Below are 22,618 nucleotides of genomic sequence, written 5' to 3'. Positions count from 1 at the left end.
TATTCAAGTCGGTCTAAACTTATATTACGTCATAGTGTGTTGAACCGATGCGCGGCTGACCTCCGACACTCGATGGTCCGCCTTCCTTACTAGAAATGCTTTTTAGGCCAGATCGACATTACGATAGCTGTTTAAACATAATCTTACTATATGTTGAATTAATTTTGTACAAGGTCGAGTTATATAATGCTGATACGACGATGTCATCGACACGACATTACACAACGAGACATGTAATTTCTTCTGATATATTTGACTAAGTTTGAAAGTCAAGTTCTCTATATTGTGCTGTTCCAATTTTATAAAATAAGTTATTATGGTAATGTATGCAAAATTAAGTTTTTATATTAAGATTTTTTTCATAATAAAAGAAGAATTGGTAAGAATAAATATTTCAAATGAAAATCTACAATTTTGTTTTTCTTAAATTTTATCTGTGAATTCGTAATAAATAAAAACGCGAATCCCTTGATCAGTTTCATGAACATTACAAACGATATATTAACTCATCGCTGCATTAGTCGAAGCTACATGTCGACAGAGTGACGTTAATTATCAGCATGCAATAGTTTTGACGGTAAAATTATTAATGTGTGATTTTTTTGCTAAATATCTTAAATGGATCTAACTATTTATAAATTCTACGGTAATAACGAAGAGCTTAATCTATACCTACTTAAAAATAGTTTACATAGGTTTCGCTGCAGCTTCTATCTTAAAAATCTTATTGTTTTCATTGAAATTCGCGTCTATTTATATGTTTGTTGGTGTAAAGTGATAATTACATTTTTATTTGAATGATTTCTTTCATTCACGCGATTACCTTAATTTTAAGTTGGACCAATTTCTATGAATTAATTTAAATAATCCTTTAATTAATGAGTTAAGTAAGTCTGCGTAACCCCTCATTTAACATTCGATCGATTTCATAGTTTACATAAGATGTTTACCTCTGGATTTCAATTATGATGACATCAACCTGCTTTTGTGATATTTATTCAACGTACAATAGTTTTCCGTAATATAAGTGGTAGTTAAGGTTCTTCAATCGTCGATTCAATCATCGACAGTACTGTTACAACTAACGATATGTGTAAACATTTTCAGAAACAATAATCAGAAATAGAACATGAAGTTTGATTTTTAAGAGTAGTAGATCCAGCATATCGGTAATGGTAATAGAAGTTAAAATCGGGAAGAGTGTGGATGTATAGAAATACAAAATATCTTTTATTTATACATTTTTTTAATAAATTTCTAATAGAAGTTATAATAATTATAAGTTTCATTTTGTAATTTAAATTATTAAATTATTCTCCTATCATTAAATCTAGTATCATCGTCATGTATCTCCGGCTTAAAACCGTTAGCATCAGCTATATATCTAACGCTGTGATATTTCCCTGAAGGAACCAGATATCCGTATTCACCACGAATCGTAAGAGTATTTGTTCCTGCTTCATTAATGATACCAGCCTCTTCTTTTCTATAGGTACCGTCTGATGCTACGAATCTGAAAAAAAAAGAAAGCGTTTAAGAAATTACACTTACGTATTTGCTAAGAAAATTAAAAGAAATATTAATAGACATAACATATTTTAAATAGATTATTTCTTTTTGTTTTTTTTTTTTTAGTTTTAGACTAAGGAAGTTAATTGAAAAACCTAACACTAAAAGTTAGTCTTTTAAAGCTTCTTACGATCATGACAATTCTAATCTTGTTGAATTAGGTAGATCAAAAGTTAGGAGCTATAATTTAAAATCCTTACCAATGTTTGGTTTTACGTACTTACTCGAAACTGTAAGTTCCCAAGCCGTTGTTACTGTATGCGTACTTAATTATTTGTACAGGTCCATCAATCGCTGCAGGCGAGCTCTCCACTGTTGCTAATAATACTGCTACGAGGCAGATGCGTTCAATAAAGGCCTGCGCACCATACAAACCATATGTCAAGGATAACAAGTCTTATATTACTGGAATTTCATCAATAGATATTTATATGACAGGAATTAAAATACCTTTTTTTTATAAAAACCAAACTAAATAACCATAACTCACGAATTTATTTTATTTTCGAGTTCGCAACAATAACACTTAATCCGATATGGTCCTTCATATAAATATTTATAAAGATCACCCGGATGTTTTGAATGTTTTAAAAACATAATAATGTTAGCAAAGAAACTTGATAAGTGCGACATGATCCTGCTGAAATGAATCTGTAATCTTTGTCAACTCCTTAAGAATAGGGGAGTGAGTTTATTTTTATAGTATAATGGTATGTTCACTATTTTATTCAGATTTATCTACTTTAAAATCGAAAATGAATATAGGCAGAACATAGAATATTGTGACAGTATACCCTAGGCCTAACTTTAGTCCCTTTTCTTTCCCACCCTTTTTCTTAAAATAAAAGGATGGGAAGGGAACCTGGATTTGACGTTGGAGGAAACGCATAAGAAAGGGAAATCATCATCATCCACTTGCCCTTATCCCTTATGGAGGGTCGGCACAGTATGTGCTGCTCTTCCAAACATCTCTATCAGCCGTCATATCTGAATCCACTCCTTTCTTAAGCATATCTTCTTTCACACAATCCATCCATACTTTCTTCGGTCTTCCACTTCCTTTGTAGCCATCCACATTCAATCTCAACGCTTTCTGGTTTATGTCCCCATCATTTCGAGAAGGGGAAATATCCTGTTTATATGCGTCTCCTTCTTTGTCAATTAAGGGTTCGCTTCGCCATTTTGGCGGATTCCGGAGGCCGCTTGCTCGTTTGCCACATGAGGAAATAAAAAAAATTATCGCTTAATGAGTAATAGCGAAATTAATTAATCGAGTAGACAAATTCTATACAGGGATGCTTGTATTTTGTAAAATAATTCATTTTACATATATGAATGATGCAATAAAGATGTGATGCAATAAAATCACTTGTAGACGTTTTGTTTTTCTTGTCGCCCACGTTTTTCAAATCTACTTGTCTTTTTTTGTTGATAGGTGGAACACAAGGTATTTCCTTGTATTCTACTTATAATGGAAAATTATAATTATTATGAAGACGAAAAAGAACTCTAGAATTATAATTTACATATTGTTAGCATACGAAAGTAAATTGCATATAGGCTAATTTCAAAGCAACATTCTACTTTGTTTTAGTCTACTGGTCAAGGTCAAAAGGACATTTATATGTTAGGACAGAATAAAAACCCTCAAACTTAGAGACGTTTCTAATGCGACATACATTGTACATCCTTACTAATAACGTATACTATGCCTTACATTCAAGTAAAAAAATATACAACAATATTTGTCAATACATGTGTCAAGGCAGTTGAATCCCGAAGTAATGTGTGGATAAAGTCACTTCACTCACCATATTAATTAACATTTTTCTAGTTGTGATATATTAGAGAACTGCGGTTCAGGCCTACCGCCGTCACCTTATATCGAGTTCTTCATGAATGACAAGTCTGGACTTCATTCCTTAGCAAACAAAGCGTCGCCAAGGACTCAAACAAGTCAATGACACTATCATATAAAATCCAAACGAGAAAACGTATTTTTTTAACTCGATTGACGACTAAACTTAATTAATATTCTCGAGACCATTAATTTAGATCGTTATTCGTCTCGTTTGTGCCGGTTCTATGGAATCGAAGTTATAAACCCTCGCCTTAATCCAAGCCTAGAGTGCAGTTTGTGTAATGTGTGATCTTCAGAAATAAAATAACAATTTGCGAAGCACGATATCTTATTATTATAACGTATACTACAGTATAACATAGGTGTGAGCAAGCACCAAGTTTTAAATGAAAATGTTCAGGATAGAGCGAAGTGGAAGAAATAAACTAGGAAAGCTGATCCCAGTACCATACAGGATACAAACTAGGGATAGAGAGTAAAGTCCGCATCGCAACAATTTACAAATAGTTACGGATCTGAAACCCGTAATAACTTTAAGAGTTCTGAGTACCATAGTACACGTACAGATAAAGTTATATTTCACCATTGATCATATTAAATTAAAGATAGCAATGCCGTAGACGCAGGTGAAGACGGTGTAAGTTACGAATGTGGTAGGACATTCAATTACATGTTTCTAATTACATTGAATTCTTGTATTTTTGGATTCAGCGAATCTTAGAGAGTCCTCGTTCTAATAAAGATTACGATGAGGATTATTTTACTAAGAAAGTAGTTTTTTGTTGTCGTTTGTTTTCAGAAGTTCTTAATTTAGTCAGTCTAATGTCTCTTTTCTATGTAAAAAAATTTTGTTAATAAATTATTATGTTAATAAGGGACAATTTAAGCCGTATCGTGTGTAGGTTGTCACATGCAACGCGCGTGTTTACCTATGCTATATGTTATTTCATTTTTCTTTATTGGTCTTCGTTTGCGAATCATCATAAAGGTCACGGTCAAGATTCCTATTAGAGCTATAAGTAGCCTACCGCATATGTGTGTTGGAGGATGCTGTTTCATATACATTTGTTTTTAACAATGATTTATTCTGACGAATTAAAAAAATGAGCAAAATTTAATTTAAATGGAAAACCCAGTGAGGTTTTAATTAAATACAAGGACATTCAACAATATGTATCAATAGACAGGACAACACGAAATAAATCGTAATCCAAGGCTTTTTTAATCCTTAACTTTAGCTACATAACAGATTTTTAAATGTATTTACATAAGTAGGATATCAATTTTAAAAAAAGGTTTATCACGTCACTGATATCAATTGCCACATCATTCTCCAGACACAAATCCTTCCGTCACTAGCTTTTGCCCGCGACTCTCCGTGTGGAATTAAAAAAGCAAAAGTCAGTAGCCTAAGTGTTTTTTCAGACTATCTTCTACAACTAAACCAAATTCCATTTACAAACTCTAACAAACATCTATCCATCCTTCCATCTAAGTTTTCCCTTAGATTAGCCTTTCTATTAGTATGATTAACACTAACTGCTTACAAAACGACATTCATTGTCACGTTAACGCAATCGCTTATAGATAATTATAATAGCCTTTGGCTAAATACGATAGTTTAATTACATACATTTTAATTGTATCATAACTGGGTACATGTTCCGGAAGTAATTTGTATTAGTTTAATGACCATGGCGATCGATACTATATGCAGATAACATATTGTAATCAACAGCGACATACGACAGTATTGTAGTGTTGACAGTTCTAGGAAACATGCCCCCGGTGTACTAAACAACGTTTAGTATGCGGATACGATAACTTCCTTGACAAAATTACTATTAAAATCATCTTTTTTATACAAAATTACTACTTACTATAAATTGTCAGGTACGTTACTCTAGTTTCACCCTCGCTTCGCAGTCGATAGCACAATTTTTGATGAAAGTAACATAGTTAATAATTTGGGTAAATGAGGTGCTATACATAGAATAAGATGTACACTGAATCATCTTTATCAGCATTTATTTAAAAAAAAAACAATTCATTTTTTCATTATGCTTAAGAAAGGAGTGGTTTCAGATATGACGGCTGATAGAGATGTATGGAAGAGCAGCACATACTGTGCCGACCCTCCGTAAGGGATAAGGGTAAGTTGATGAATTCATTTTTTCTACGTAATGTATTTGTCATGTATTTTCACGTTAACGTGGGTTAAAACCAAAGTTACACTAAATCATGCCTTGTAATGTATTAATAAATAATTAATTTATATTCAAGAACGTTTAATAAATTACAGAAGTAACGTAAAGAAGAAAGTAGCTAAATTCAAGATTTCCTTTCAGTCTGCAATCTTTAAAAGTTGATTGTTGTTGTCTATTTGAAGCTATTTTATCGAAGATCTCCATTAATTTTTTCATTTTCCCAATAAAGATGCGACGATAGTTTCTGAAATCCTGAACTGTAATGAAAGATGTCATGCTAAATTAACGAAAACAAAACACAACAACTGGCCAATGCTTTGAGGTTACGTCTAAAGTCAAGATTCAAATGTATAATACAAAAAAGATTATCGGCCAATGGATGTTAAGTAAAACATACATATAATACCTAGTGAAGTACATATCTCCAAAACGACTCAACGTATCTTCACAAAGTTTGCGCAGATATAGAGCATAGTTTTTTTTTAATTCTGCGCGGATGTAGTGGCGAGAACACGCAAGTTTTGTATAAATATGTGAAACGGAAATAACACAAAATAATTAAAAAGTTAAATAGTAGATTAAAATGTTTACCGCTCCCGCAAATGGATCTATAATGACATAACCATTCTTGTCAGCTTTGTAATGAACTGACTGTAAAACTCCTTCTGTGTCATTATACGAATAAAATCCTTGGACTGCGATGTGCTCGTCTGCTTGACCAATATTAACTCGTCGTCCTGTTTCATCTCTTATCATACCTTTCGATGTTTCAAATCTATAAATAATAATTAAACATATTTAGTAACACGATATCATAACGTTGCACGATGTTCATTTTTGTAAACGATGTATTAAACGAACATTTAAACGAGATCTTGATAACAGAATGTCACGTTTTTTTAACTTTTTACAAGTTTATTGTTGTTTACATTTTGTTTGTTTTTTATTTCCATGTTGTATTTGCTCATAATTGAAATAGATTGAGCTTTTTAACTAATATTTAACGTATGTTTGTCTATCTTCATATTATTCATTATAGAAATACAAATTAAGACATAAATATTTCAAATTCTTGATTTTAATACCTACTCGTTAACGTCTCACCTGAAATGATAATTACCAAGACCATCGTTGTCATTTTCATATTCTATGGTCTTCTCTTCTATGTCCGAAAGATTTCTAGCGTCAAACCCGAATACAAATATAGTTAAAACCAGTAAAACTCGATACATTTTTACTATTATGTTATTTTTTAATTTAACAAAAAGAATATTCAAAAATAACAAACACAACTTGGCGGCTCGAAGTTTACGGTCAACATAATTCCGTTATTTAATCATCATACGTTTTATAGGCTTAATCCTATTTCGCAAATTATGTGCAAAATAAACTAAAATCGTGATAGGTATCCCTATGGCAAGGTAATCACGATGTATGCCGGTTGGACCTGTTATAGGCTGATGATGATAATCATTATAATTTTCTATAAAACAATAAATATATAAACAAAACTTCGTTTCCATGTGTCGTTAAAATTACTTGTATATAATAAAATGTAACTTAAGATTGTACATATAAAAAAAGATCGTAAAGTATTAGTATAAATTCATACATCGCATTATTGCAAGTAAAAAAAAATGGTAGAGTTATTTTTAAAGTCTTCAATATATTAATTAATTTATCTACATTATAAATCAAATCAATCGAGATATAAGGATTATCAAATACAGAAATTAATTAAAAACTTGATTTTGATTGGGATTTTTATTATTTGTATAATTGAATGAATACCATAAGGTAGTTTTTACATGAACAATGCAAAAACTATTCCTATTATGTATTTAATGATAGTGTATCAATTCACTAATTTACTTCATGTTTTCCATTAACGTCATAAATCTATGTTACCTATAATTAATTACTACAAATAAAAACCATGTAGGTAATACGTCACAATCTCAAGAAAAACTCTGATTACACTACTGTATTATAGCCCTGAAATGTTTTAAAAAACTTGTGTTTACAAACAAATTATAGAATCACTTGTGTACATTGTCCTTAATATCCCTTATTTCCCCAATAAAGAAGCGACGACAGATGCTGGTACTGGTGCAGCTGGCTGCAAAGAAAACAGTTATAATTTTATTCCTCCTTATGGATGGAACATAGTTAACTAATATTAAAGACAACAATAACAACAGAAGAATTGTAATTTTGTCCCTACAAATTAGCATAAAACAAAAAGCGCTTTACAATGGTATGATCTGTAAAATAATAGCCATAGAGTTAATTGAATTGAAGAACTTGTTTGGTTTACACAATAAGTAGTTCTATTTTGTAAAGCGTAAGTCTGACTTTTGAAGTGTAAAGATAGTACAATAGAGGGCTCGAAGAGTGATTGAAAGTAAAAGCTTTAGTTAGATTTTTAGTGGGCAATTGTTTTTCTTTCTATTTTTATTACTTACACTACTTGTATGACGATGAAATACTTATAATATGATTACTAGTAAATTAAAATCTTACCAATTGAGGCAATGCAGGTGAAATAATGACGTAACCATTTGAGTCAGCTTTGTAATTAACCGTGCGCAAGATTCCATCATTGTCACTGTACGTATAGAATCCTTCGACAGCAATATGCTCGTCTGATTGACCGGAGTTAACAAGGCGACCAGTTTCCTCTCTTGTTATACCATTTGATGTAACAAATCTAAAACAATGCGATAAAATGAATGTAAATTTAAAATATCTTCAATGTTAAACGCTAAGTATTCGCATGAAATATTAAATGTATGCCACATCTCGATATTTTTCAAATTTGTATTTTAGTAAAAGGAAGTAAGCAGTGAAATTTTATGCTGTTCTACAAATTGAATAAACAAACATCTTCCAATTTGTGTGCCAAGTTAAATAGACAAGATTTACGTATTTGTTTAAAACAACAATGGTATTTTCTTACCGAAAAAAGTAGTTTCCGAGGCCATCGTTTTCATTTTTATAATCTTCAATATTAGCTTCTTTATCCAATAAATTTTTAGCTTCTATACTATATACTACTAAAGCTAATACAAGCACGACTTGATACATATTTACTGCGTTGTGTGTTAAATTAACAAAGAAGTAAAGAATTTTATTAAGGAAAATAAAACTAAATACACAACTCGACTGTGCGGAATGTACCATCAGCATAATTTGTCCATTCGTTGCTGTAGAACTATATAGGTTTAATTATATACAAGTTATAATTTATGTTTGCAAAATAAGCTCTAACTGTGTTATAACCTTGAGATGATAATAACGATGTACGCTGGTTGAACCTGTTACGTTTGTGATGAGAATTTTGTATCTATATTTATTTATTTTTTGAAGTAAATTTAAAACTGGACGGGGGAATATGAAACAAATACAAGACGATGAAACGATCCATCGTCGTTGCTAGATAGTTTAACTAAAGTCCCCGATCGGTGAAAGTATATACTTAAGCAGTAATTTATAAAAGTAAAAAACTTGGTGTCTTTAATTGTAAGTTTAATTTTGAGGTTATTAAATTAATGTAATAGTTTATTCTATTATTTATTACATTTTATCTTGGTCAAAGTTGCGGGAGTGCTCTAGATGCGGACGACACAGGACCGGGCATTGTGGCAATCAATAGGGAAGGCTTACGTTCAGCAGAGGACGTCTTCAGGCTGACATGATGACAATGATGATGATTATTTATTTTCCCAATAAAGAAGCGACGACAGAATCTGGGACTCCGGGTATCGGCGGCTCCAAAAAGCCCTGTAAAGCAAAATAATTACTTTATTTTCATCATAACATTCTATCTCATTTTATGTTTGTCTAGACTCATTTAAATGTGTACTTCTTTAGAGATAATAACTTACATCATCTAATCGTGGTTTAGATGTTGTACTAGTTTTGTATCCATTGGTATCAGCTTTGTAATAAACAGTGTGTAAGAGTCCTTCAAGATCCTTGTAAGAATAGTATCCTTCGACAGCGATATGCTCGTCAGACTGACCGGAATTAATAAGTCGTGAGGTTTCTTGTCTTGTTATACCGTTCGATGTTACGTATCTAGTAACAAATTATTAATTAGCAACTTTAATTTGCCCGTATAACAATATTGGGTCCATATAAACTATGGTCTTCATTTATTTTCATCTTAACTGTATTTATAACGGATAAGTCAACATGTATTATATTCAGCCTTGTCTTAAAATAAAACACATTTAAACTTAAATAACATGAATTGTTGATATTTAAAAATGGTTAGTCTCAACGAAATTCCATAAATAGTGTTAACATTAAAGTTTGTACTGAGGCTTTGATATAACCACTCGTAATTACTGTATTGAAATAATCAAGTATTTTCTTACCTAAAAAAATAGTTTCCGAGGCCATCGTTGTCATTTTTATATTCTACAATTTTCGCTTCAGTCTCCGAAGGTATTGTAGCTTCAATACTAAGCATTGACAAAGTCAATACCAGTACGAATTTAAACATATTTATTGTTTAACAATTTAAATATCAATGAACTGAAGATGATTGTTAGTTTTGGAAAATAATCAAAAACACAACTGGATCCTGCGAAGGATACCGACTACATAATTTGTCTAATTGAATATGTTAGGATATATAGGCTAGATTAATACCAGTTTGCAATTTGCATTAACAAATAAAAGTCTAACCGTTGCGTTATTTTGATGCACGATCAAGTTTTTATAAAATGATGGGAGATTTAAGTTTAGTTTTAAAGCGTTGAAATTTTATAGTTTTTTTAGTTGTTGCCAAGGTATCATATTTACAATGCTTAGTTTCGCATGCGACTTTTAAATCGCGAAGTATATTAGGCGGGTAAACAATTGTTAATTTTGCTACGTACCATGGCAAGATGTTCTTGTACTAATGTTACATATTGTATAGTTACTAACGTAACGTCTACTATGAGTATACTGTCAAGTCCTTTTCGTATAACAAGAGCATAGATTATATTGTTTTTAGTATAGATTTTAAAACCTATTTAGACGGTCACGGGTCACATCAATTTAAGACCCTTTATTGTGCGTCTTTTACAGTTCATAACAATGTATTATCACACTCACAATGGTCAATAAATATCTGTGTGTTTGGTCGCATGCATAATGTGGTCATAGTGTTAGCCAATGCAATGTCCGATTTCTTCTCACATTATTCCATTAAACGTTTCATAACTATAATAAAGCACCATGACATTTATTACAATTGACGTATTTGCATCGTTAAAATTACGTTACATACAGAACAAATTCTTAAATATGTAATCTACAAACTTGTCTATAAAATAAGAAGCTGACTGAACAATATACCGATTTCATATTCATACTTTCATTACCTCATATGAACATTTGCGGAGCAAAAAAAAATCCTTTGAATGAGTTATTTGACATATTTATATGTCCACTTTTGAGTTCATATAATTATGCATCTTTTTCGGCATTATCAGATCGTTTTCCTGCCAGTTAAATTGTAAAATAATCTTGGTTATTTATAAAGTTGGTAGGTCAACAAACTGTTGTACATAAGGGCATGTGTGACGCACGTTTGTTCTATAACCGCATATGTGTATATCCAAGCTGCGGCATTTCAATACTTCCTTATTTTTATTCCTGCCCTATGGATGACTTTCGCTTTGCGATCTACATAGTTATAAATGTAGTCGTGCAATGACCATTGGCAACTAATAAAATATATAAGTACAGGTTAATCATAAATATATGTATAATAAAAGACCAGACTTGTTATCTTTTTCTTCATATTTATAACTCCCAAGGTAACAACATTTAAAAGTAATACAATGTTTACAAGTAATTCGTATATCGGAAGCAATTTAACATATGCATGGATTCCTTCTCGAATTATATTTAAACTATGTTTGTTTCATATTATATGCTTTAAAGAATGATTCGTCCTTTATTAATATCTCAACTTAGTTACAAAATTGAACATTAGTAATTCGGTTAGGTCTTATTTATTGTAATAGGCCCACCTTTAATTTAAAATTAAATAATTTTTCGGATTAATATTTTAAGAGAAATGTAACACCAAGGGCGGATCCAGCTTTGGCGCCAAAGGCCGGGGTCACCTAGTCGTGGTCCAGGGGGGTCATGACCCCCCCCCCTGGTGCCGCCCTTGTGTAACATTTATTTAATTAGAATCTAAATAATATAACATAGAATAGAAATAATATCAAATAGAAAAAAATAACAGTGGTAGAGCCCGCTTGAACATCTCCGCACAAGTGGGCCGGCTCGCCCTGTGTAATACCACGACCACACAGAAAACAGGCGTGAAGTGGAACCAATTCCGCGTTTCGTCTGATGAATGTGGTGCCGGAAGCCTAATTTTGGTCCCTTTCCCTTTCCACCCTTTTCTTAAGAGGAAAGGATGGGAAGGAAAAGTGGATTTGACGGTTGAGGAGACGCATAGGAAGGGGAAATGTCCTCTTTATGTGCGTCTCCGCCTCCGTTAATTAAGGGTAGGCAACGCATCTGCAATTGCGAATTTTTATGGGCAGCGATCACATTTCGGTGGATTCAGGTGGCCGCTTGCTCGTTTGCCAAATTAATTTAAAAAAAAAATCCAGTCATTATTCATAATATGTTAAAACCATCTTGATCTAAGAAAAAAGTAAAGGATGCATCTGCAATAATCTTTATCAATATGCGTTACAACTCATTTTTAATATGCCATATAAAAGATTCAACTAAGAATGCTAACTAAATGTATTTCAATTATAGTTAATACTTTTCTGAATACTACTTAATTGCTTATTGAATCACAATCGGTTTTAACGTCAATTGTTTTGCAATTTGTATAAATTTTTGTTTTACATAATATGAAATATGAGGTCTGTAAAGAGCGACGCGTATTGTTTAACAGCAATGCAAAATTAGCCATCCATTCTGGCAATCTATTGATTTATGACGCGTTTTAAAATGGAGAAATATTCGATCACGACACGATCGTTATATAAGATTACGAATGACACTACGGGGCCAGAGGTAATCAGAATTACTCTCAAAGGTCCCCCTCATTGCATTTGCTTATATAACGTCCTAGTCTATTGATCAATCGATAATATTTTAAACCAGTTATTATTACCCCTACAGGAGAACTAGAACGGTATATTTCAACCCTTAAAGTATTTAAATATTATTTCATTATCACATCATCACCAGCTCACTGAACGTCCCAACTGAGGGGCTCGGTGCTTACCCTAAGTTAGCGTGACTAGGCCATAGTACACCACGCTGTCCCAATGCAGGCTGACTTCTCACATATCTTTGAATTTCTTCACTGATATGTGCAGGTTGCATCACGATGTTTTCTCCATCGTAAGAACGTCGGGTAAATTATGTACATATGAGAATTCGAAAATCACTTTGGTACATGGCGGGATTCGAACTCAAGACCTGTAGATTATAAGTCAAGTGCTGGAACCACTGAGCCACCGACGCTCCAAATCCAAATATTATTTAATTTGTCTAAATGCAATTATTAACTAACACTAATATAATTTCGGTGGATGTGATATTTTAATGAAGCTTTTTGTAGAACATTAACGTCAGAAAAGATTATTCAGACTTTTGACATAATTTGACTTTTTAACTTGCGCCGCAGGATTAGCTATTAAAGTATGTAGTATTAAGTTATCCGTAATTCATTATATAAGAAATGTTATGTTTGTCAAATATAATTATCTATAGAGGCATAAGATTCCTGAATATAAATATCAACTTTGGCGTAACCTTAACCTTAACCCACATCAAACATAAATTGATGGACCAAATAACAACTTTTATAATACTGAATTTATTATTCAAAAATTCAAATTCTTGAGATTTATAATTATTAAATAGAGACAGGATATAACGTAGTCATTAGTATTATATAATTATGGGCATGTGATTCGATTTAAAAAATAAACTATTGGTTACAAGGATAAAGGAGTCTTCACATTTTGCTTTTTTAATTACTGGCGTACAGCGACGGATTTGCAGATTTCGCCACCCTGTAGTACTTTCTGACCCTTTCTTAACAACCTTTGCTAAAATGATAGCTTACATACATTCTATATTAGCTGCCTTTTTTATCTAGTCGATCTAAGACAAGGCCTACTGGACAGTAAATTAAATCCGCTTCTGAAGTCCCATTTCACATCATACAATACACCATCTTTCAAAATAGCTATGAAACAACTTTATTTTATGTATAAAGTTAAGATTGAATGTTTGTTGGCTTTCTAATTTCATATTATGTTAACAGATGGCGCTTTATTGTACGTGTTTGAAAGTTTATTGATTGCGGTGTTTTTTTACGTTACATTTAAGAGATGGCGTTGTTTAACTATTGATGAACAATGAATGTTATGTGTAACTTCGGGTGTAACTTCAGGCGTGAAAAACTGTTGCGTAATGTTTTTTGAGTGTAAATAGGTTGTAATAGTGTGTGAAGTAGGTTTGTTTTAGGCGTAATGCTTTGGAGAACAGGCAGAGTCCTACCCTGTATTGTATAGCCGAGGGTTCCGATGCGTTCTTTGATGATTTTGGAAATACTTTTTATCGCACTCGAAATAGTCTCCGAGGAGGTTTTTGAGGGAAAACTCCACATAACTGGGAGACGGCAACGTATCTTTTGAAGACTTCCCGCCCGATATCAAAAAGGCATGTTTTTGTCAATTATCACTGAACTGTACTCTTCCACTGCGGATATTTGTACCCAAAACTGTTTCATGATTTTGAAATGCAAGCAGTGATTATATTCATATACCCCACACATTCTTCCTGTAAGTTGTTATGAAAAACTATTAAGCATCGAATAATTAGATTTCAATCATGTCTAATCTGTCAGCTTTTTTACACCTTTAGTTATAATGAACAATCGTCAATTTAATTATCTTTTAACTATTGGAGAATATAAAATTACATCATGATAATTAATTTACTTGAGAGACCTTAAGGTCGCAACGAACATATGCCACTCAGACTGTCTGTTAGTTGTCTTAAACACCAAAGAAATTTGATAGCATACAATTAATTTAGATTGTATAACTAGGTATGAGTTCGAACTTTGCACGTGCATTTTACTATAAGCAATACAAAAACAATTTTAATTTTTAAGTAGATCCTTTTCTTTTGAAGTTCGGCGATCCTTAGGGCAACTTCGAAAGATGGCACTTTAAGAAGAAGTAGTAGATCCTCATTCGTTATCGTTTTGTAACATGAGATTTTTACATACATCTAAAATATGATTTATCTCTTCAGACACAATCGTAGATAAACCATTTAATTTCCTTAGATACTGTTCAGGTCCAGCACAATTTTTTGATATTCAGTCACAGATAAATACTCAAATGATATGAGTATAAAAACAAAAAATCTGCCTAATTTCCAAACAATTTTTAAAAGACGTCTGTTTTGAATGTGGTAAAATACGCACTAAGGTTATTTTATTTATAGTATCTTTGAGAAAAGAAATATAATCGAAACATAAAATTACCAGAGTAATGGTTTAGGTGTATTTATTTATTTTCTTCTTTAAGTATACGAAGAGAATGGTAATCAAGTAAAGATTAGGTGTTAGAATGTTGCTATGAAGTTTATTTCGACTAATCTAACGTCGTTTATCTTATGGTAATCAAACAACAATTTATTTTTGTACTTCAATTATATTTATAAATCTTGTATATTCCTAATAATATAAAATACATCACAGTAACAAATCGCTATACTTAATTGTATCATGTTTTGACTGATACACTAGAAGGTACGTTGCGTTGATCGGTAGAGGGCGTTTCGTTGAGATCTAACCTCTGAAAGGTTGCTGTTGGAACACTTGCTGGGGCTGTTGGGGTTGGGATTGGATGTACTGGAGAGCACGGGCAATGGCTTCGGGGATCGGAGGTGGGGTGGGAAGATGAGCGCCTTCCGCACGGAAACCTGTGGAATAAAAAATAGTTTTTACATTAAAATTACATCCAACGCCTGCCAGAAACGTCGATGCAAAAAATATTCTGACTAACATTGCCATTAACATGAAAATGTATTAAAAATCGTAGTAGTAAGGAATACCGAGGCTGTTTCCTATCACCACAAATCTAGAACCTTAGTTTTTGACAAAAGATATAAATATTTTTTAAGATATGTAAACTTTAAAACAATCTTGTTAGAGTAAAATATGCAAATGTCTGATATTCCTCCATGAATAATAATGTATGATGAGATCTGTTAAATCTTTACGTTCTGCATCATGCATCATCTTAGTAGATCAGTCGTTTTAAACATTTTGTATTCATTTCACGACATAGCATCATCACTACATTTCTAAGAGACTGTACATAATTATACGGTGTAATAATACAATTTGTCTCTTGTTTTTAAGGTTTTTTGACTGATAATTTATCCAGAGAACAATAACATTTTGCAATTAAAATTTCCACAACTTACAATCTGTGTCGCTCATAAATTAGATTTATTACTTTGAATTTATTACTATGCAATGTTACCGTTTTCGTCAGCAATGTAGGAGACGGAGATGGGGATGCCCTCTGGTGATGTGTAACTAAAAGATCCCTGGGCGACTTGAGCTTCGGCATCTTTCACTCCAGCGTTCTTCAAGTACCCTTGCTCCTGAGCGGCAATGCCGTTTCCAGTTTCGTAGCTATAAATAATCAAAACCTACATGTAATTTGAAATTGCTAATATGGTTAGAGAATTTTCTAACATCTTTAATATAATATGCTGTAAATTTAAGTATGGGTTTAAAATTAATGTCATAAATCAAATAAGACTGCAATAAAGATGATCGTTTAGAAATAGGCGTAGTACTTTACGCAAGTAAAGATCAAATGTAATTTGAGGTTTCAAAATGTTCAGAATGCAATACTACGATATACATGCATTGTCAATCTAGTCAATACAATTCATTGTTCGTGGGAAATCTTTGTTTTCCGAATTCGTACAATTTTGGGACGATTTACGAAACAATTCATAACCGCGGTGTCTTAACTATTTCAATGTTTGCCTTTAACTAACACTTGTACTGTTCCTATTTGGTAATACGGTTTTAAATAATCTTGTTATACAACAATGTTTGCAGACTCATTACGTTTCTTGCAAAAGAACATTTCTCTTACTTTTTAAACATTTGTCATTTAGCCTTCCACTTATTTGATGCTTTTCGCTATTACGAACCATACCGTTTCGGAAGATATTTATATTCCACTGTTTTCTTTACTATCAAATTTTCAAAGTCTACTATTTTAAAATTTTAGTCTAATTTATAACATTAAAGCCAAATAATTTGTAACACTTGTGTTGAAAAACATCAAAATATGGCTTTAGATCTTGAACTTAATTACAATAATACAATAAATGTTGTGAAAAAAAACCGGTTTATATGTCTGTAATCAATGCGTGCATCTAGGCATCTTGAATAATTTTATTGTGAAGATATCATCATCAATGTAAAATTAAGTTCAAGTGAAATTCCCTATTGCTTGGTAATAGGAGTTTTAAAATATTTTCAGTTATATTTCTTTTCCGAAATCATCTTTATCAAGTAAAGTGTAGATTTGTAATTTTACACGACAACGAATAAAATACAATTTTAAAAATACCTGTATTGGTAGGTGCCATCGAAATTGACCTCCTGTGTCTGTCTTAAGATAGGGATTTGTTGGCCCTGGTACTGTGGCTGTTGGTATTGGAACTGTGGTGCGGCACTGGCCATAGCAACCACTGCTAATAGAACTGCGAACTGTAATCGAAAATGCAAAGAGAACATTTAGAACATCACATATCTTTTAAAGAAAATTAGAGATTTCAAGTGCTTAGTTATTAATATATACAAAAATGACACTATGGAAAGACATAATTAACATGAATATCCACAAAAAGCTAACAAACTTTACCATTATTTCAATCCATCTGTTAAAAACCCACTTAAAGGCAATTTAACTTTTTTCTGGAATTCAGTCAATAGGCAGGTCACAAGTTCAACTATTAAGCAACATATATAAAGACGAAAGTACTAAAAATTTAGTTGCGAAAGTGATTTGTTGCCGCGAAGATGAAAGGTCAACGGAACTACCATAAAAATGAATCGAATAAAATCTTAAAGCACCAACCTTGCTTGCCCAAGATTGGTCACAATGATCGTAAAATTTAAATTTTGTTTGTTAACATTCAAATTTATGTATCTCCGATTAAACATATCGTACAATGCAACTACATTGTAACGCTCGATTTATTAATTTACTTTTTAGGGTTTACCTTGACATGATTTAAAAAAAATAGAAATAGAGATTAGACAAATATAGACGGAGCAACATAAAATCTATAGTCCCGTAGTCTGCTTCACGAGTTACGGCAATTAGCTTCTGTTTTTATGACATCAAATAAAACTGCAATAGCTTTCTTGTAAATGACTTAATCATGACTTTCAACATAAACTATAATTACCATAAAGATTTGTATAAAAACTGTAACAAGAGTAACTTGTTACGCGCAATTAAAGCACACTGATGAATTACAATGTGTGGGAATGTTACAAAATATTGCTGTATATGGTTCAATTATACAAATGTTTTATAACAATATACAAGCATTGTCTTGAAGATAATAAGATTGCGGTTATTTCAGAATTATTAACTCAAATAGGTAAACAATTAAATCGATGAAAACACAAATATTTTGTATTAATACAGATAGTCAAGTATTTGCAGTAGATTGAATACGTTTTATATGTTTAGTCTCAAAAGTTTCAGGATGTGTCTTTCACTTTTTTTTTAAATATCAGAACAATTAATAAAACAGGAAACCACTTGTTAATCTTCACTTTTCACTGTTATTTATAGATGTACTGTAAAAGAAAAACTTTATGAATTAAGTAAACTCACCGACTTCATATTTGTAATTTTAAATTAATAAAATCAAAAATATGTTGTATATTAATGGATGATCCTCGGTGGATGTTTGTGGCGGGAATGATTTTTCAGATTGAACTCCGCGGCTTTTATACTATGTTGCGCAGGCGCAGCTCTTGAAATTAGAGTACGTCTAGCGCAGGCTCGGTGTGGTGAACTTCAAAGTGTTGCCGCCCGCCCGCCCGGCGCACGCACACTGCATGCTAATATGTACTTTATTATTTAGTGAGTTAGAAATGCATCATTAGTACTTTACGATGAGATACTGAGATTTTTAATTAAGGAATATCTAATTACTGACATTTGATGACGCCTGTTAGTTTTTAAATGCTATTCGGAACATGACGGTAATTTTGACATAAGAGATATTTCCTTAGTATCATTCAGTGCATGGATGAGTGTATAAACCGCATCCGTCTCCTCTTTAAAATCTCTTGTCTAAACAAAGCAAATAATTAATTTATTATTGCGGATGTGTAAAGGGTACTATAACTCCTCACATTTTGATTAACATACATTAACACTTTAGTTATTTAGAATGTCTCGACCTGAACGTAATGAGTCAATCTTGGGCATAATAATGCTCCGGTTTTATCTGTATTACCTAATTCACCTTTCCTTAAACCAAGCACAAAATACTCTACATCTACGACACTTCTGGAAATAATACGAACAATGAAATGGAGCCAAGAAGAATGTAAAATCAAAACTAATCATCAACGACATTCAAGTGAGTAAGGATAGAATAAATGCAAACTTTAGGATGCTGAAAGTTTTAAAGTCATTGGGGAAGGTCCAACATTAGACCGGAACAGGTTAATGATATTTAGGACAGTTTATTATTTCTCAAAAATATAGAACCTGGTTTGGTTTCTCAAAAGTGTAAACACACATATCCTATGCGTGTATGAAAGTACTCCTACTTGTAGGTTTTTATATATCCTGTATTTTCATATCTAAAATTTACATTACTTGTTCAATAAATATTGGTTATTTAAGTGTCAGTTGAACCGATTTGAGCCGTGGATGGCTTTGATAGATGATGTTCAGTTAATATACAGCTCTTGCCTTGCACATTTGATGTCAAAAGACGTCAACGGAAATTATCTAAAGATTACAATGTAATTAAGTTCGTCGTATAAATAACCGAATTATTGAGAACTAGCTCTTCGTACAAAATTTTGTTCTTTATAACTTCAATTATTATACCTATGCTTACGCTCGTTATCCAAAGAGATAGGCAGATATTAAGTTTCTATTCTCACGATCAGTTTCATCAGTCAGTCATCATATTTCGACATCAGAAAACTCAAAAAAGGGGTTTATAAAGTAAGAAGGTTACTGTAATATACAGGATGAATTTCTTTACCGCATCAATACAGTTTTATTTTATCGTGGTTTAAATTATAAGTTATTTGGATTTACCGACGTTAAAGCAATGTGTAGAATATTTTAATGCCCTTTTGCTACATTTGCTTCCTTCTTTTTCATAAAAAGGTGTTTTTTTACATTGTGTGATGTTTCACATTTGCCAGATATTATCTTTTAGAGTCCGAATTCTTAGAAATAAGAGACGATTGTGGTTTTAAGCTCTGCTTATTTCATATGTTCTTTTGTTTGTTTTATAGTTATGGCTAGCTCTTTTTAACCATCATTATTCGAGTGAATTCATTTTAATAGTCAAGATGCGAGCAGGAACTTTTAAATAAAAAAGTTATGCAGATGTCAAGTAATCACCATAAACTGTTTTAAAGGTATTTAGTAATATGAACAATCAAATTTTGATTCATCTTAGGTATACAATTTGATTGCAGTCCCTAAACGTTGTTCACAAAGGCTAAATGCCCTCGGGGCGTAGATGATTTGCTATACATGGCCGGAATGTGTTTGTAACAAAGGCTACACGAAATGCCTTTACTGATCCACTAACGCTTAGGTCAGGTTACCTCCATCATAATTCAATTTAATTCATTTATTTACGCCACACTGACATACTGGTCGTGACCATGACTTCTTGTTTATAACTTTAAGCTCCGTAAAGTTTTTATATATATTAATATTTGCAGCTTCTCAACTCGATGTATTGTTCAATGATGCGTTTTTTTGTCGACATTGCATATGTAGTTGAAAAATTATTTAATTAATATTTAGAATTGAAGTGGCAAAATGAAATCGAAATTTAATAATAGTAAGCTTTTTAAGTTACGAGTAATTTCCGCTTTTTAATACTGATATTAGAAATTCGGCCACTAACATTTAGGGGTCTTATCTTTTTGCTTGATTGCGATTACGCTATTCTATAAAATATTATGTAAAAGTTAAAGCATATGCCATAAGAGGCATATTATGATGATAATATTATATTTCTTTGTCAATCTGGTTATTGCTACATACCATACTCGTATTTTAATATTTCCATTTTTATGTTCACGTAGTAAAATGTTTTCTAACATACAGTCTGATGCTTTTCTTTCATACTTCTTTGTCCCATGAGGATGTTTTTTTTTGAGGACAATTACTCTGCGGAAAAAAGATGTCGATAAGTAACTTCGCTATTCTAGATAAAATCCATTACAGAGAATTTTCTACACTAATAAGAATCTACAGTTATTTATTTTGAAATCGAAAATATTCTTAAGGTTGAGATATGAAATATACTAAAAATGATCACTATGCATTTGTTAATCATCTTGCGGTGGAATTGATTGTATACAGGATGTTGTGCTGGCATCAACTGCATTCATCGATAACAATGTATTGAATTATGATTTTTAAACTCATGGTGATTCTTTTTGAACCGCTATTTGCGGATGAGTTTTGAGATATCAAAATACATAGTTCCAATATACTGGTACGCAGATTATAATGGATAATTTATGATATCTTAAGGTTGAGGTCTATACATGACTATATTATGACAAAAAATAATTATAAAGAGAAACTATCCCTGATTTTCCCACGTAATATTGAAGATACGTATGAGTACAATGACGATATTAAGATTACCTTTATAACATAACATTTTAAAACTGTAATTGACATTGATGGAAGAACATTTTTTTGTTTGATCAACATTTTTAACAACGCAAAAGATCGAGTTAAAACAATCAGAATATTCAAATATGTGGTCTATTAAATATAATTTCACGACCTTCAAGCTTTGTTCAATATATCAGCTCAGAGTTATATTTCGCATTGATTTCTTCCTATTGACCTCAGTAAGTAATTATTCTAGGATTCGATGTTTTTACGCAATATTTTTTTGGTTTAAATAGATGACACTTAAAAAATAACAAATGAATTCTCCAGTTGAATAATAACTTAACGAAAAATAATGATTAAATCTGACATAACCGCTGGTCCTAACTAGCTTAGGGTAGTCCTTCAATGGGGATGTATATAGTTGGTGATGATGAACCGTTGTTCAAGTTTATGTGCTTGTAAGAATTAAGGAGATATTGATCCAACACACCACATTTATTTAAATTTATAAGTTTTTAACACTGCTAAAAGCTATGAGATCTAGTAGTACCAAGACTCTGTTTAAACTCTAATTTGTTACATGTACACCAGCTATCTTGGCCATCATTATATTAGTATTATACATATAGGCGTAAATATTATTTTACGTATATTAAAAGGTCATCCATTATTCAATGTAGCACTTTGAAGTCCTTTATTATCTACAATCTAGGTAATTTCTCAATGTACGGTTACTTTGATAAGTCTTTTGTATTCATTGAATAAATCTGTTGCATCTTCATAGATTATTAAACAATATTAATCAGATATCAATCAGAAAATTGACAGCTTTAATGCATCATGATGGTATCTTAAACCGTGGCCACAATGTTGTAAAGATTCATGATTACTAAAAGGAAACATAAGCAGTCATTTTTATGATTTGTTAGAATGTGCTTTTGGACTTTTAATTCGTATCATTTGTGTTGTAGATTTAACATTTGAAGCTTTTTAGCAACACTTTTAGAACTATAGCATAATACACAGAG

The 22,618-nt window shown here is 31.8% G+C and overlaps 5 protein-coding genes across 6 annotated transcripts; all 5 read right to left on the bottom strand.

Moving 5' to 3' along the window:
* Window positions 1-1,241: 1,241 nt before the first annotated feature.
* On the bottom strand, window positions 1,242-3,424 carry LOC106105445 (endocuticle structural protein SgAbd-6-like). Its single transcript, XM_013285742.1, has 3 exons — window positions 3,381-3,424; window positions 1,794-1,927; window positions 1,242-1,513 (listed from the first exon to the last, which is right to left on the bottom strand). The coding sequence occupies exons 1-3, from the start codon at window positions 3,393-3,395 to the stop codon at window positions 1,306-1,308; spliced, it is 357 nt and encodes a 118-aa protein (XP_013141196.1). The 5' UTR covers window positions 3,396-3,424; the 3' UTR covers window positions 1,242-1,305.
* A 2,110-nt stretch (window positions 3,425-5,534) lies between these two features.
* On the bottom strand, window positions 5,535-7,168 carry LOC106105446 (endocuticle structural glycoprotein SgAbd-5-like). The gene is made up of 3 exons (XM_013285743.1): window positions 6,742-7,168; window positions 6,229-6,412; window positions 5,535-5,894 (listed from the first exon to the last, which is right to left on the bottom strand). Exons 1-3 carry the CDS (start codon window positions 6,867-6,869, stop codon window positions 5,850-5,852), a joined length of 357 nt encoding a protein of 118 aa, XP_013141197.1. The 5' UTR covers window positions 6,870-7,168; the 3' UTR covers window positions 5,535-5,849.
* Window positions 7,169-7,378: 210 nt separating this feature from the next.
* On the bottom strand, window positions 7,379-8,916 carry LOC106105436 (flexible cuticle protein 12-like). The gene is made up of 3 exons (XM_013285732.1): window positions 8,597-8,916; window positions 8,161-8,347; window positions 7,379-7,756 (listed from the first exon to the last, which is right to left on the bottom strand). The coding sequence occupies exons 1-3, from the start codon at window positions 8,824-8,826 to the stop codon at window positions 7,706-7,708; spliced, it is 468 nt and encodes a 155-aa protein (XP_013141186.1). The 5' UTR covers window positions 8,827-8,916; the 3' UTR covers window positions 7,379-7,705.
* A 290-nt stretch (window positions 8,917-9,206) lies between these two features.
* Window positions 9,207-11,097, bottom strand: LOC106105442 (endocuticle structural glycoprotein SgAbd-5-like). Of its 2 annotated transcripts, XM_013285737.1 has the most exons (5): window positions 11,016-11,097; window positions 10,747-10,854; window positions 10,020-10,228; window positions 9,525-9,717; window positions 9,207-9,420 (listed from the first exon to the last, which is right to left on the bottom strand). In XM_013285737.1, exons 3-5 carry the CDS (start codon window positions 10,145-10,147, stop codon window positions 9,355-9,357), a joined length of 387 nt encoding a protein of 128 aa, XP_013141191.1. In that variant the 5' UTR covers window positions 10,148-10,228; window positions 10,747-10,854; window positions 11,016-11,097; the 3' UTR covers window positions 9,207-9,354. The 2 variants fall into 2 exon arrangements, with proteins under 2 accessions (XP_013141191.1, XP_013141192.1); XM_013285738.1 differs by lacking the exon at window positions 11,016-11,097 and having other exon boundaries at window positions 10,747-10,937.
* Window positions 11,098-15,330: 4,233 nt separating this feature from the next.
* LOC106105438 (endocuticle structural glycoprotein SgAbd-2-like) lies at window positions 15,331-18,672 on the bottom strand. Its single transcript, XM_013285734.1, has 4 exons — window positions 18,582-18,672; window positions 17,301-17,440; window positions 16,188-16,342; window positions 15,331-15,621 (listed from the first exon to the last, which is right to left on the bottom strand). The coding sequence occupies exons 1-4, from the start codon at window positions 18,588-18,590 to the stop codon at window positions 15,488-15,490; spliced, it is 438 nt and encodes a 145-aa protein (XP_013141188.1). The 5' UTR covers window positions 18,591-18,672; the 3' UTR covers window positions 15,331-15,487.
* Between the last annotated feature and the right edge of the window lie 3,946 nt (window positions 18,673-22,618).

Source organism: Papilio polytes, unplaced genomic scaffold (assembly GCF_000836215.1).
Source record: "Papilio polytes unplaced genomic scaffold, Ppol_1.0 DF822845.1, whole genome shotgun sequence".
Lineage (NCBI taxonomy): Eukaryota > Metazoa > Arthropoda > Insecta > Lepidoptera > Papilionidae > Papilio > Papilio polytes.
Note: the sequence above shows the minus strand (reverse complement) of the source record. Positions and strands in the feature narration are given on the sequence as shown.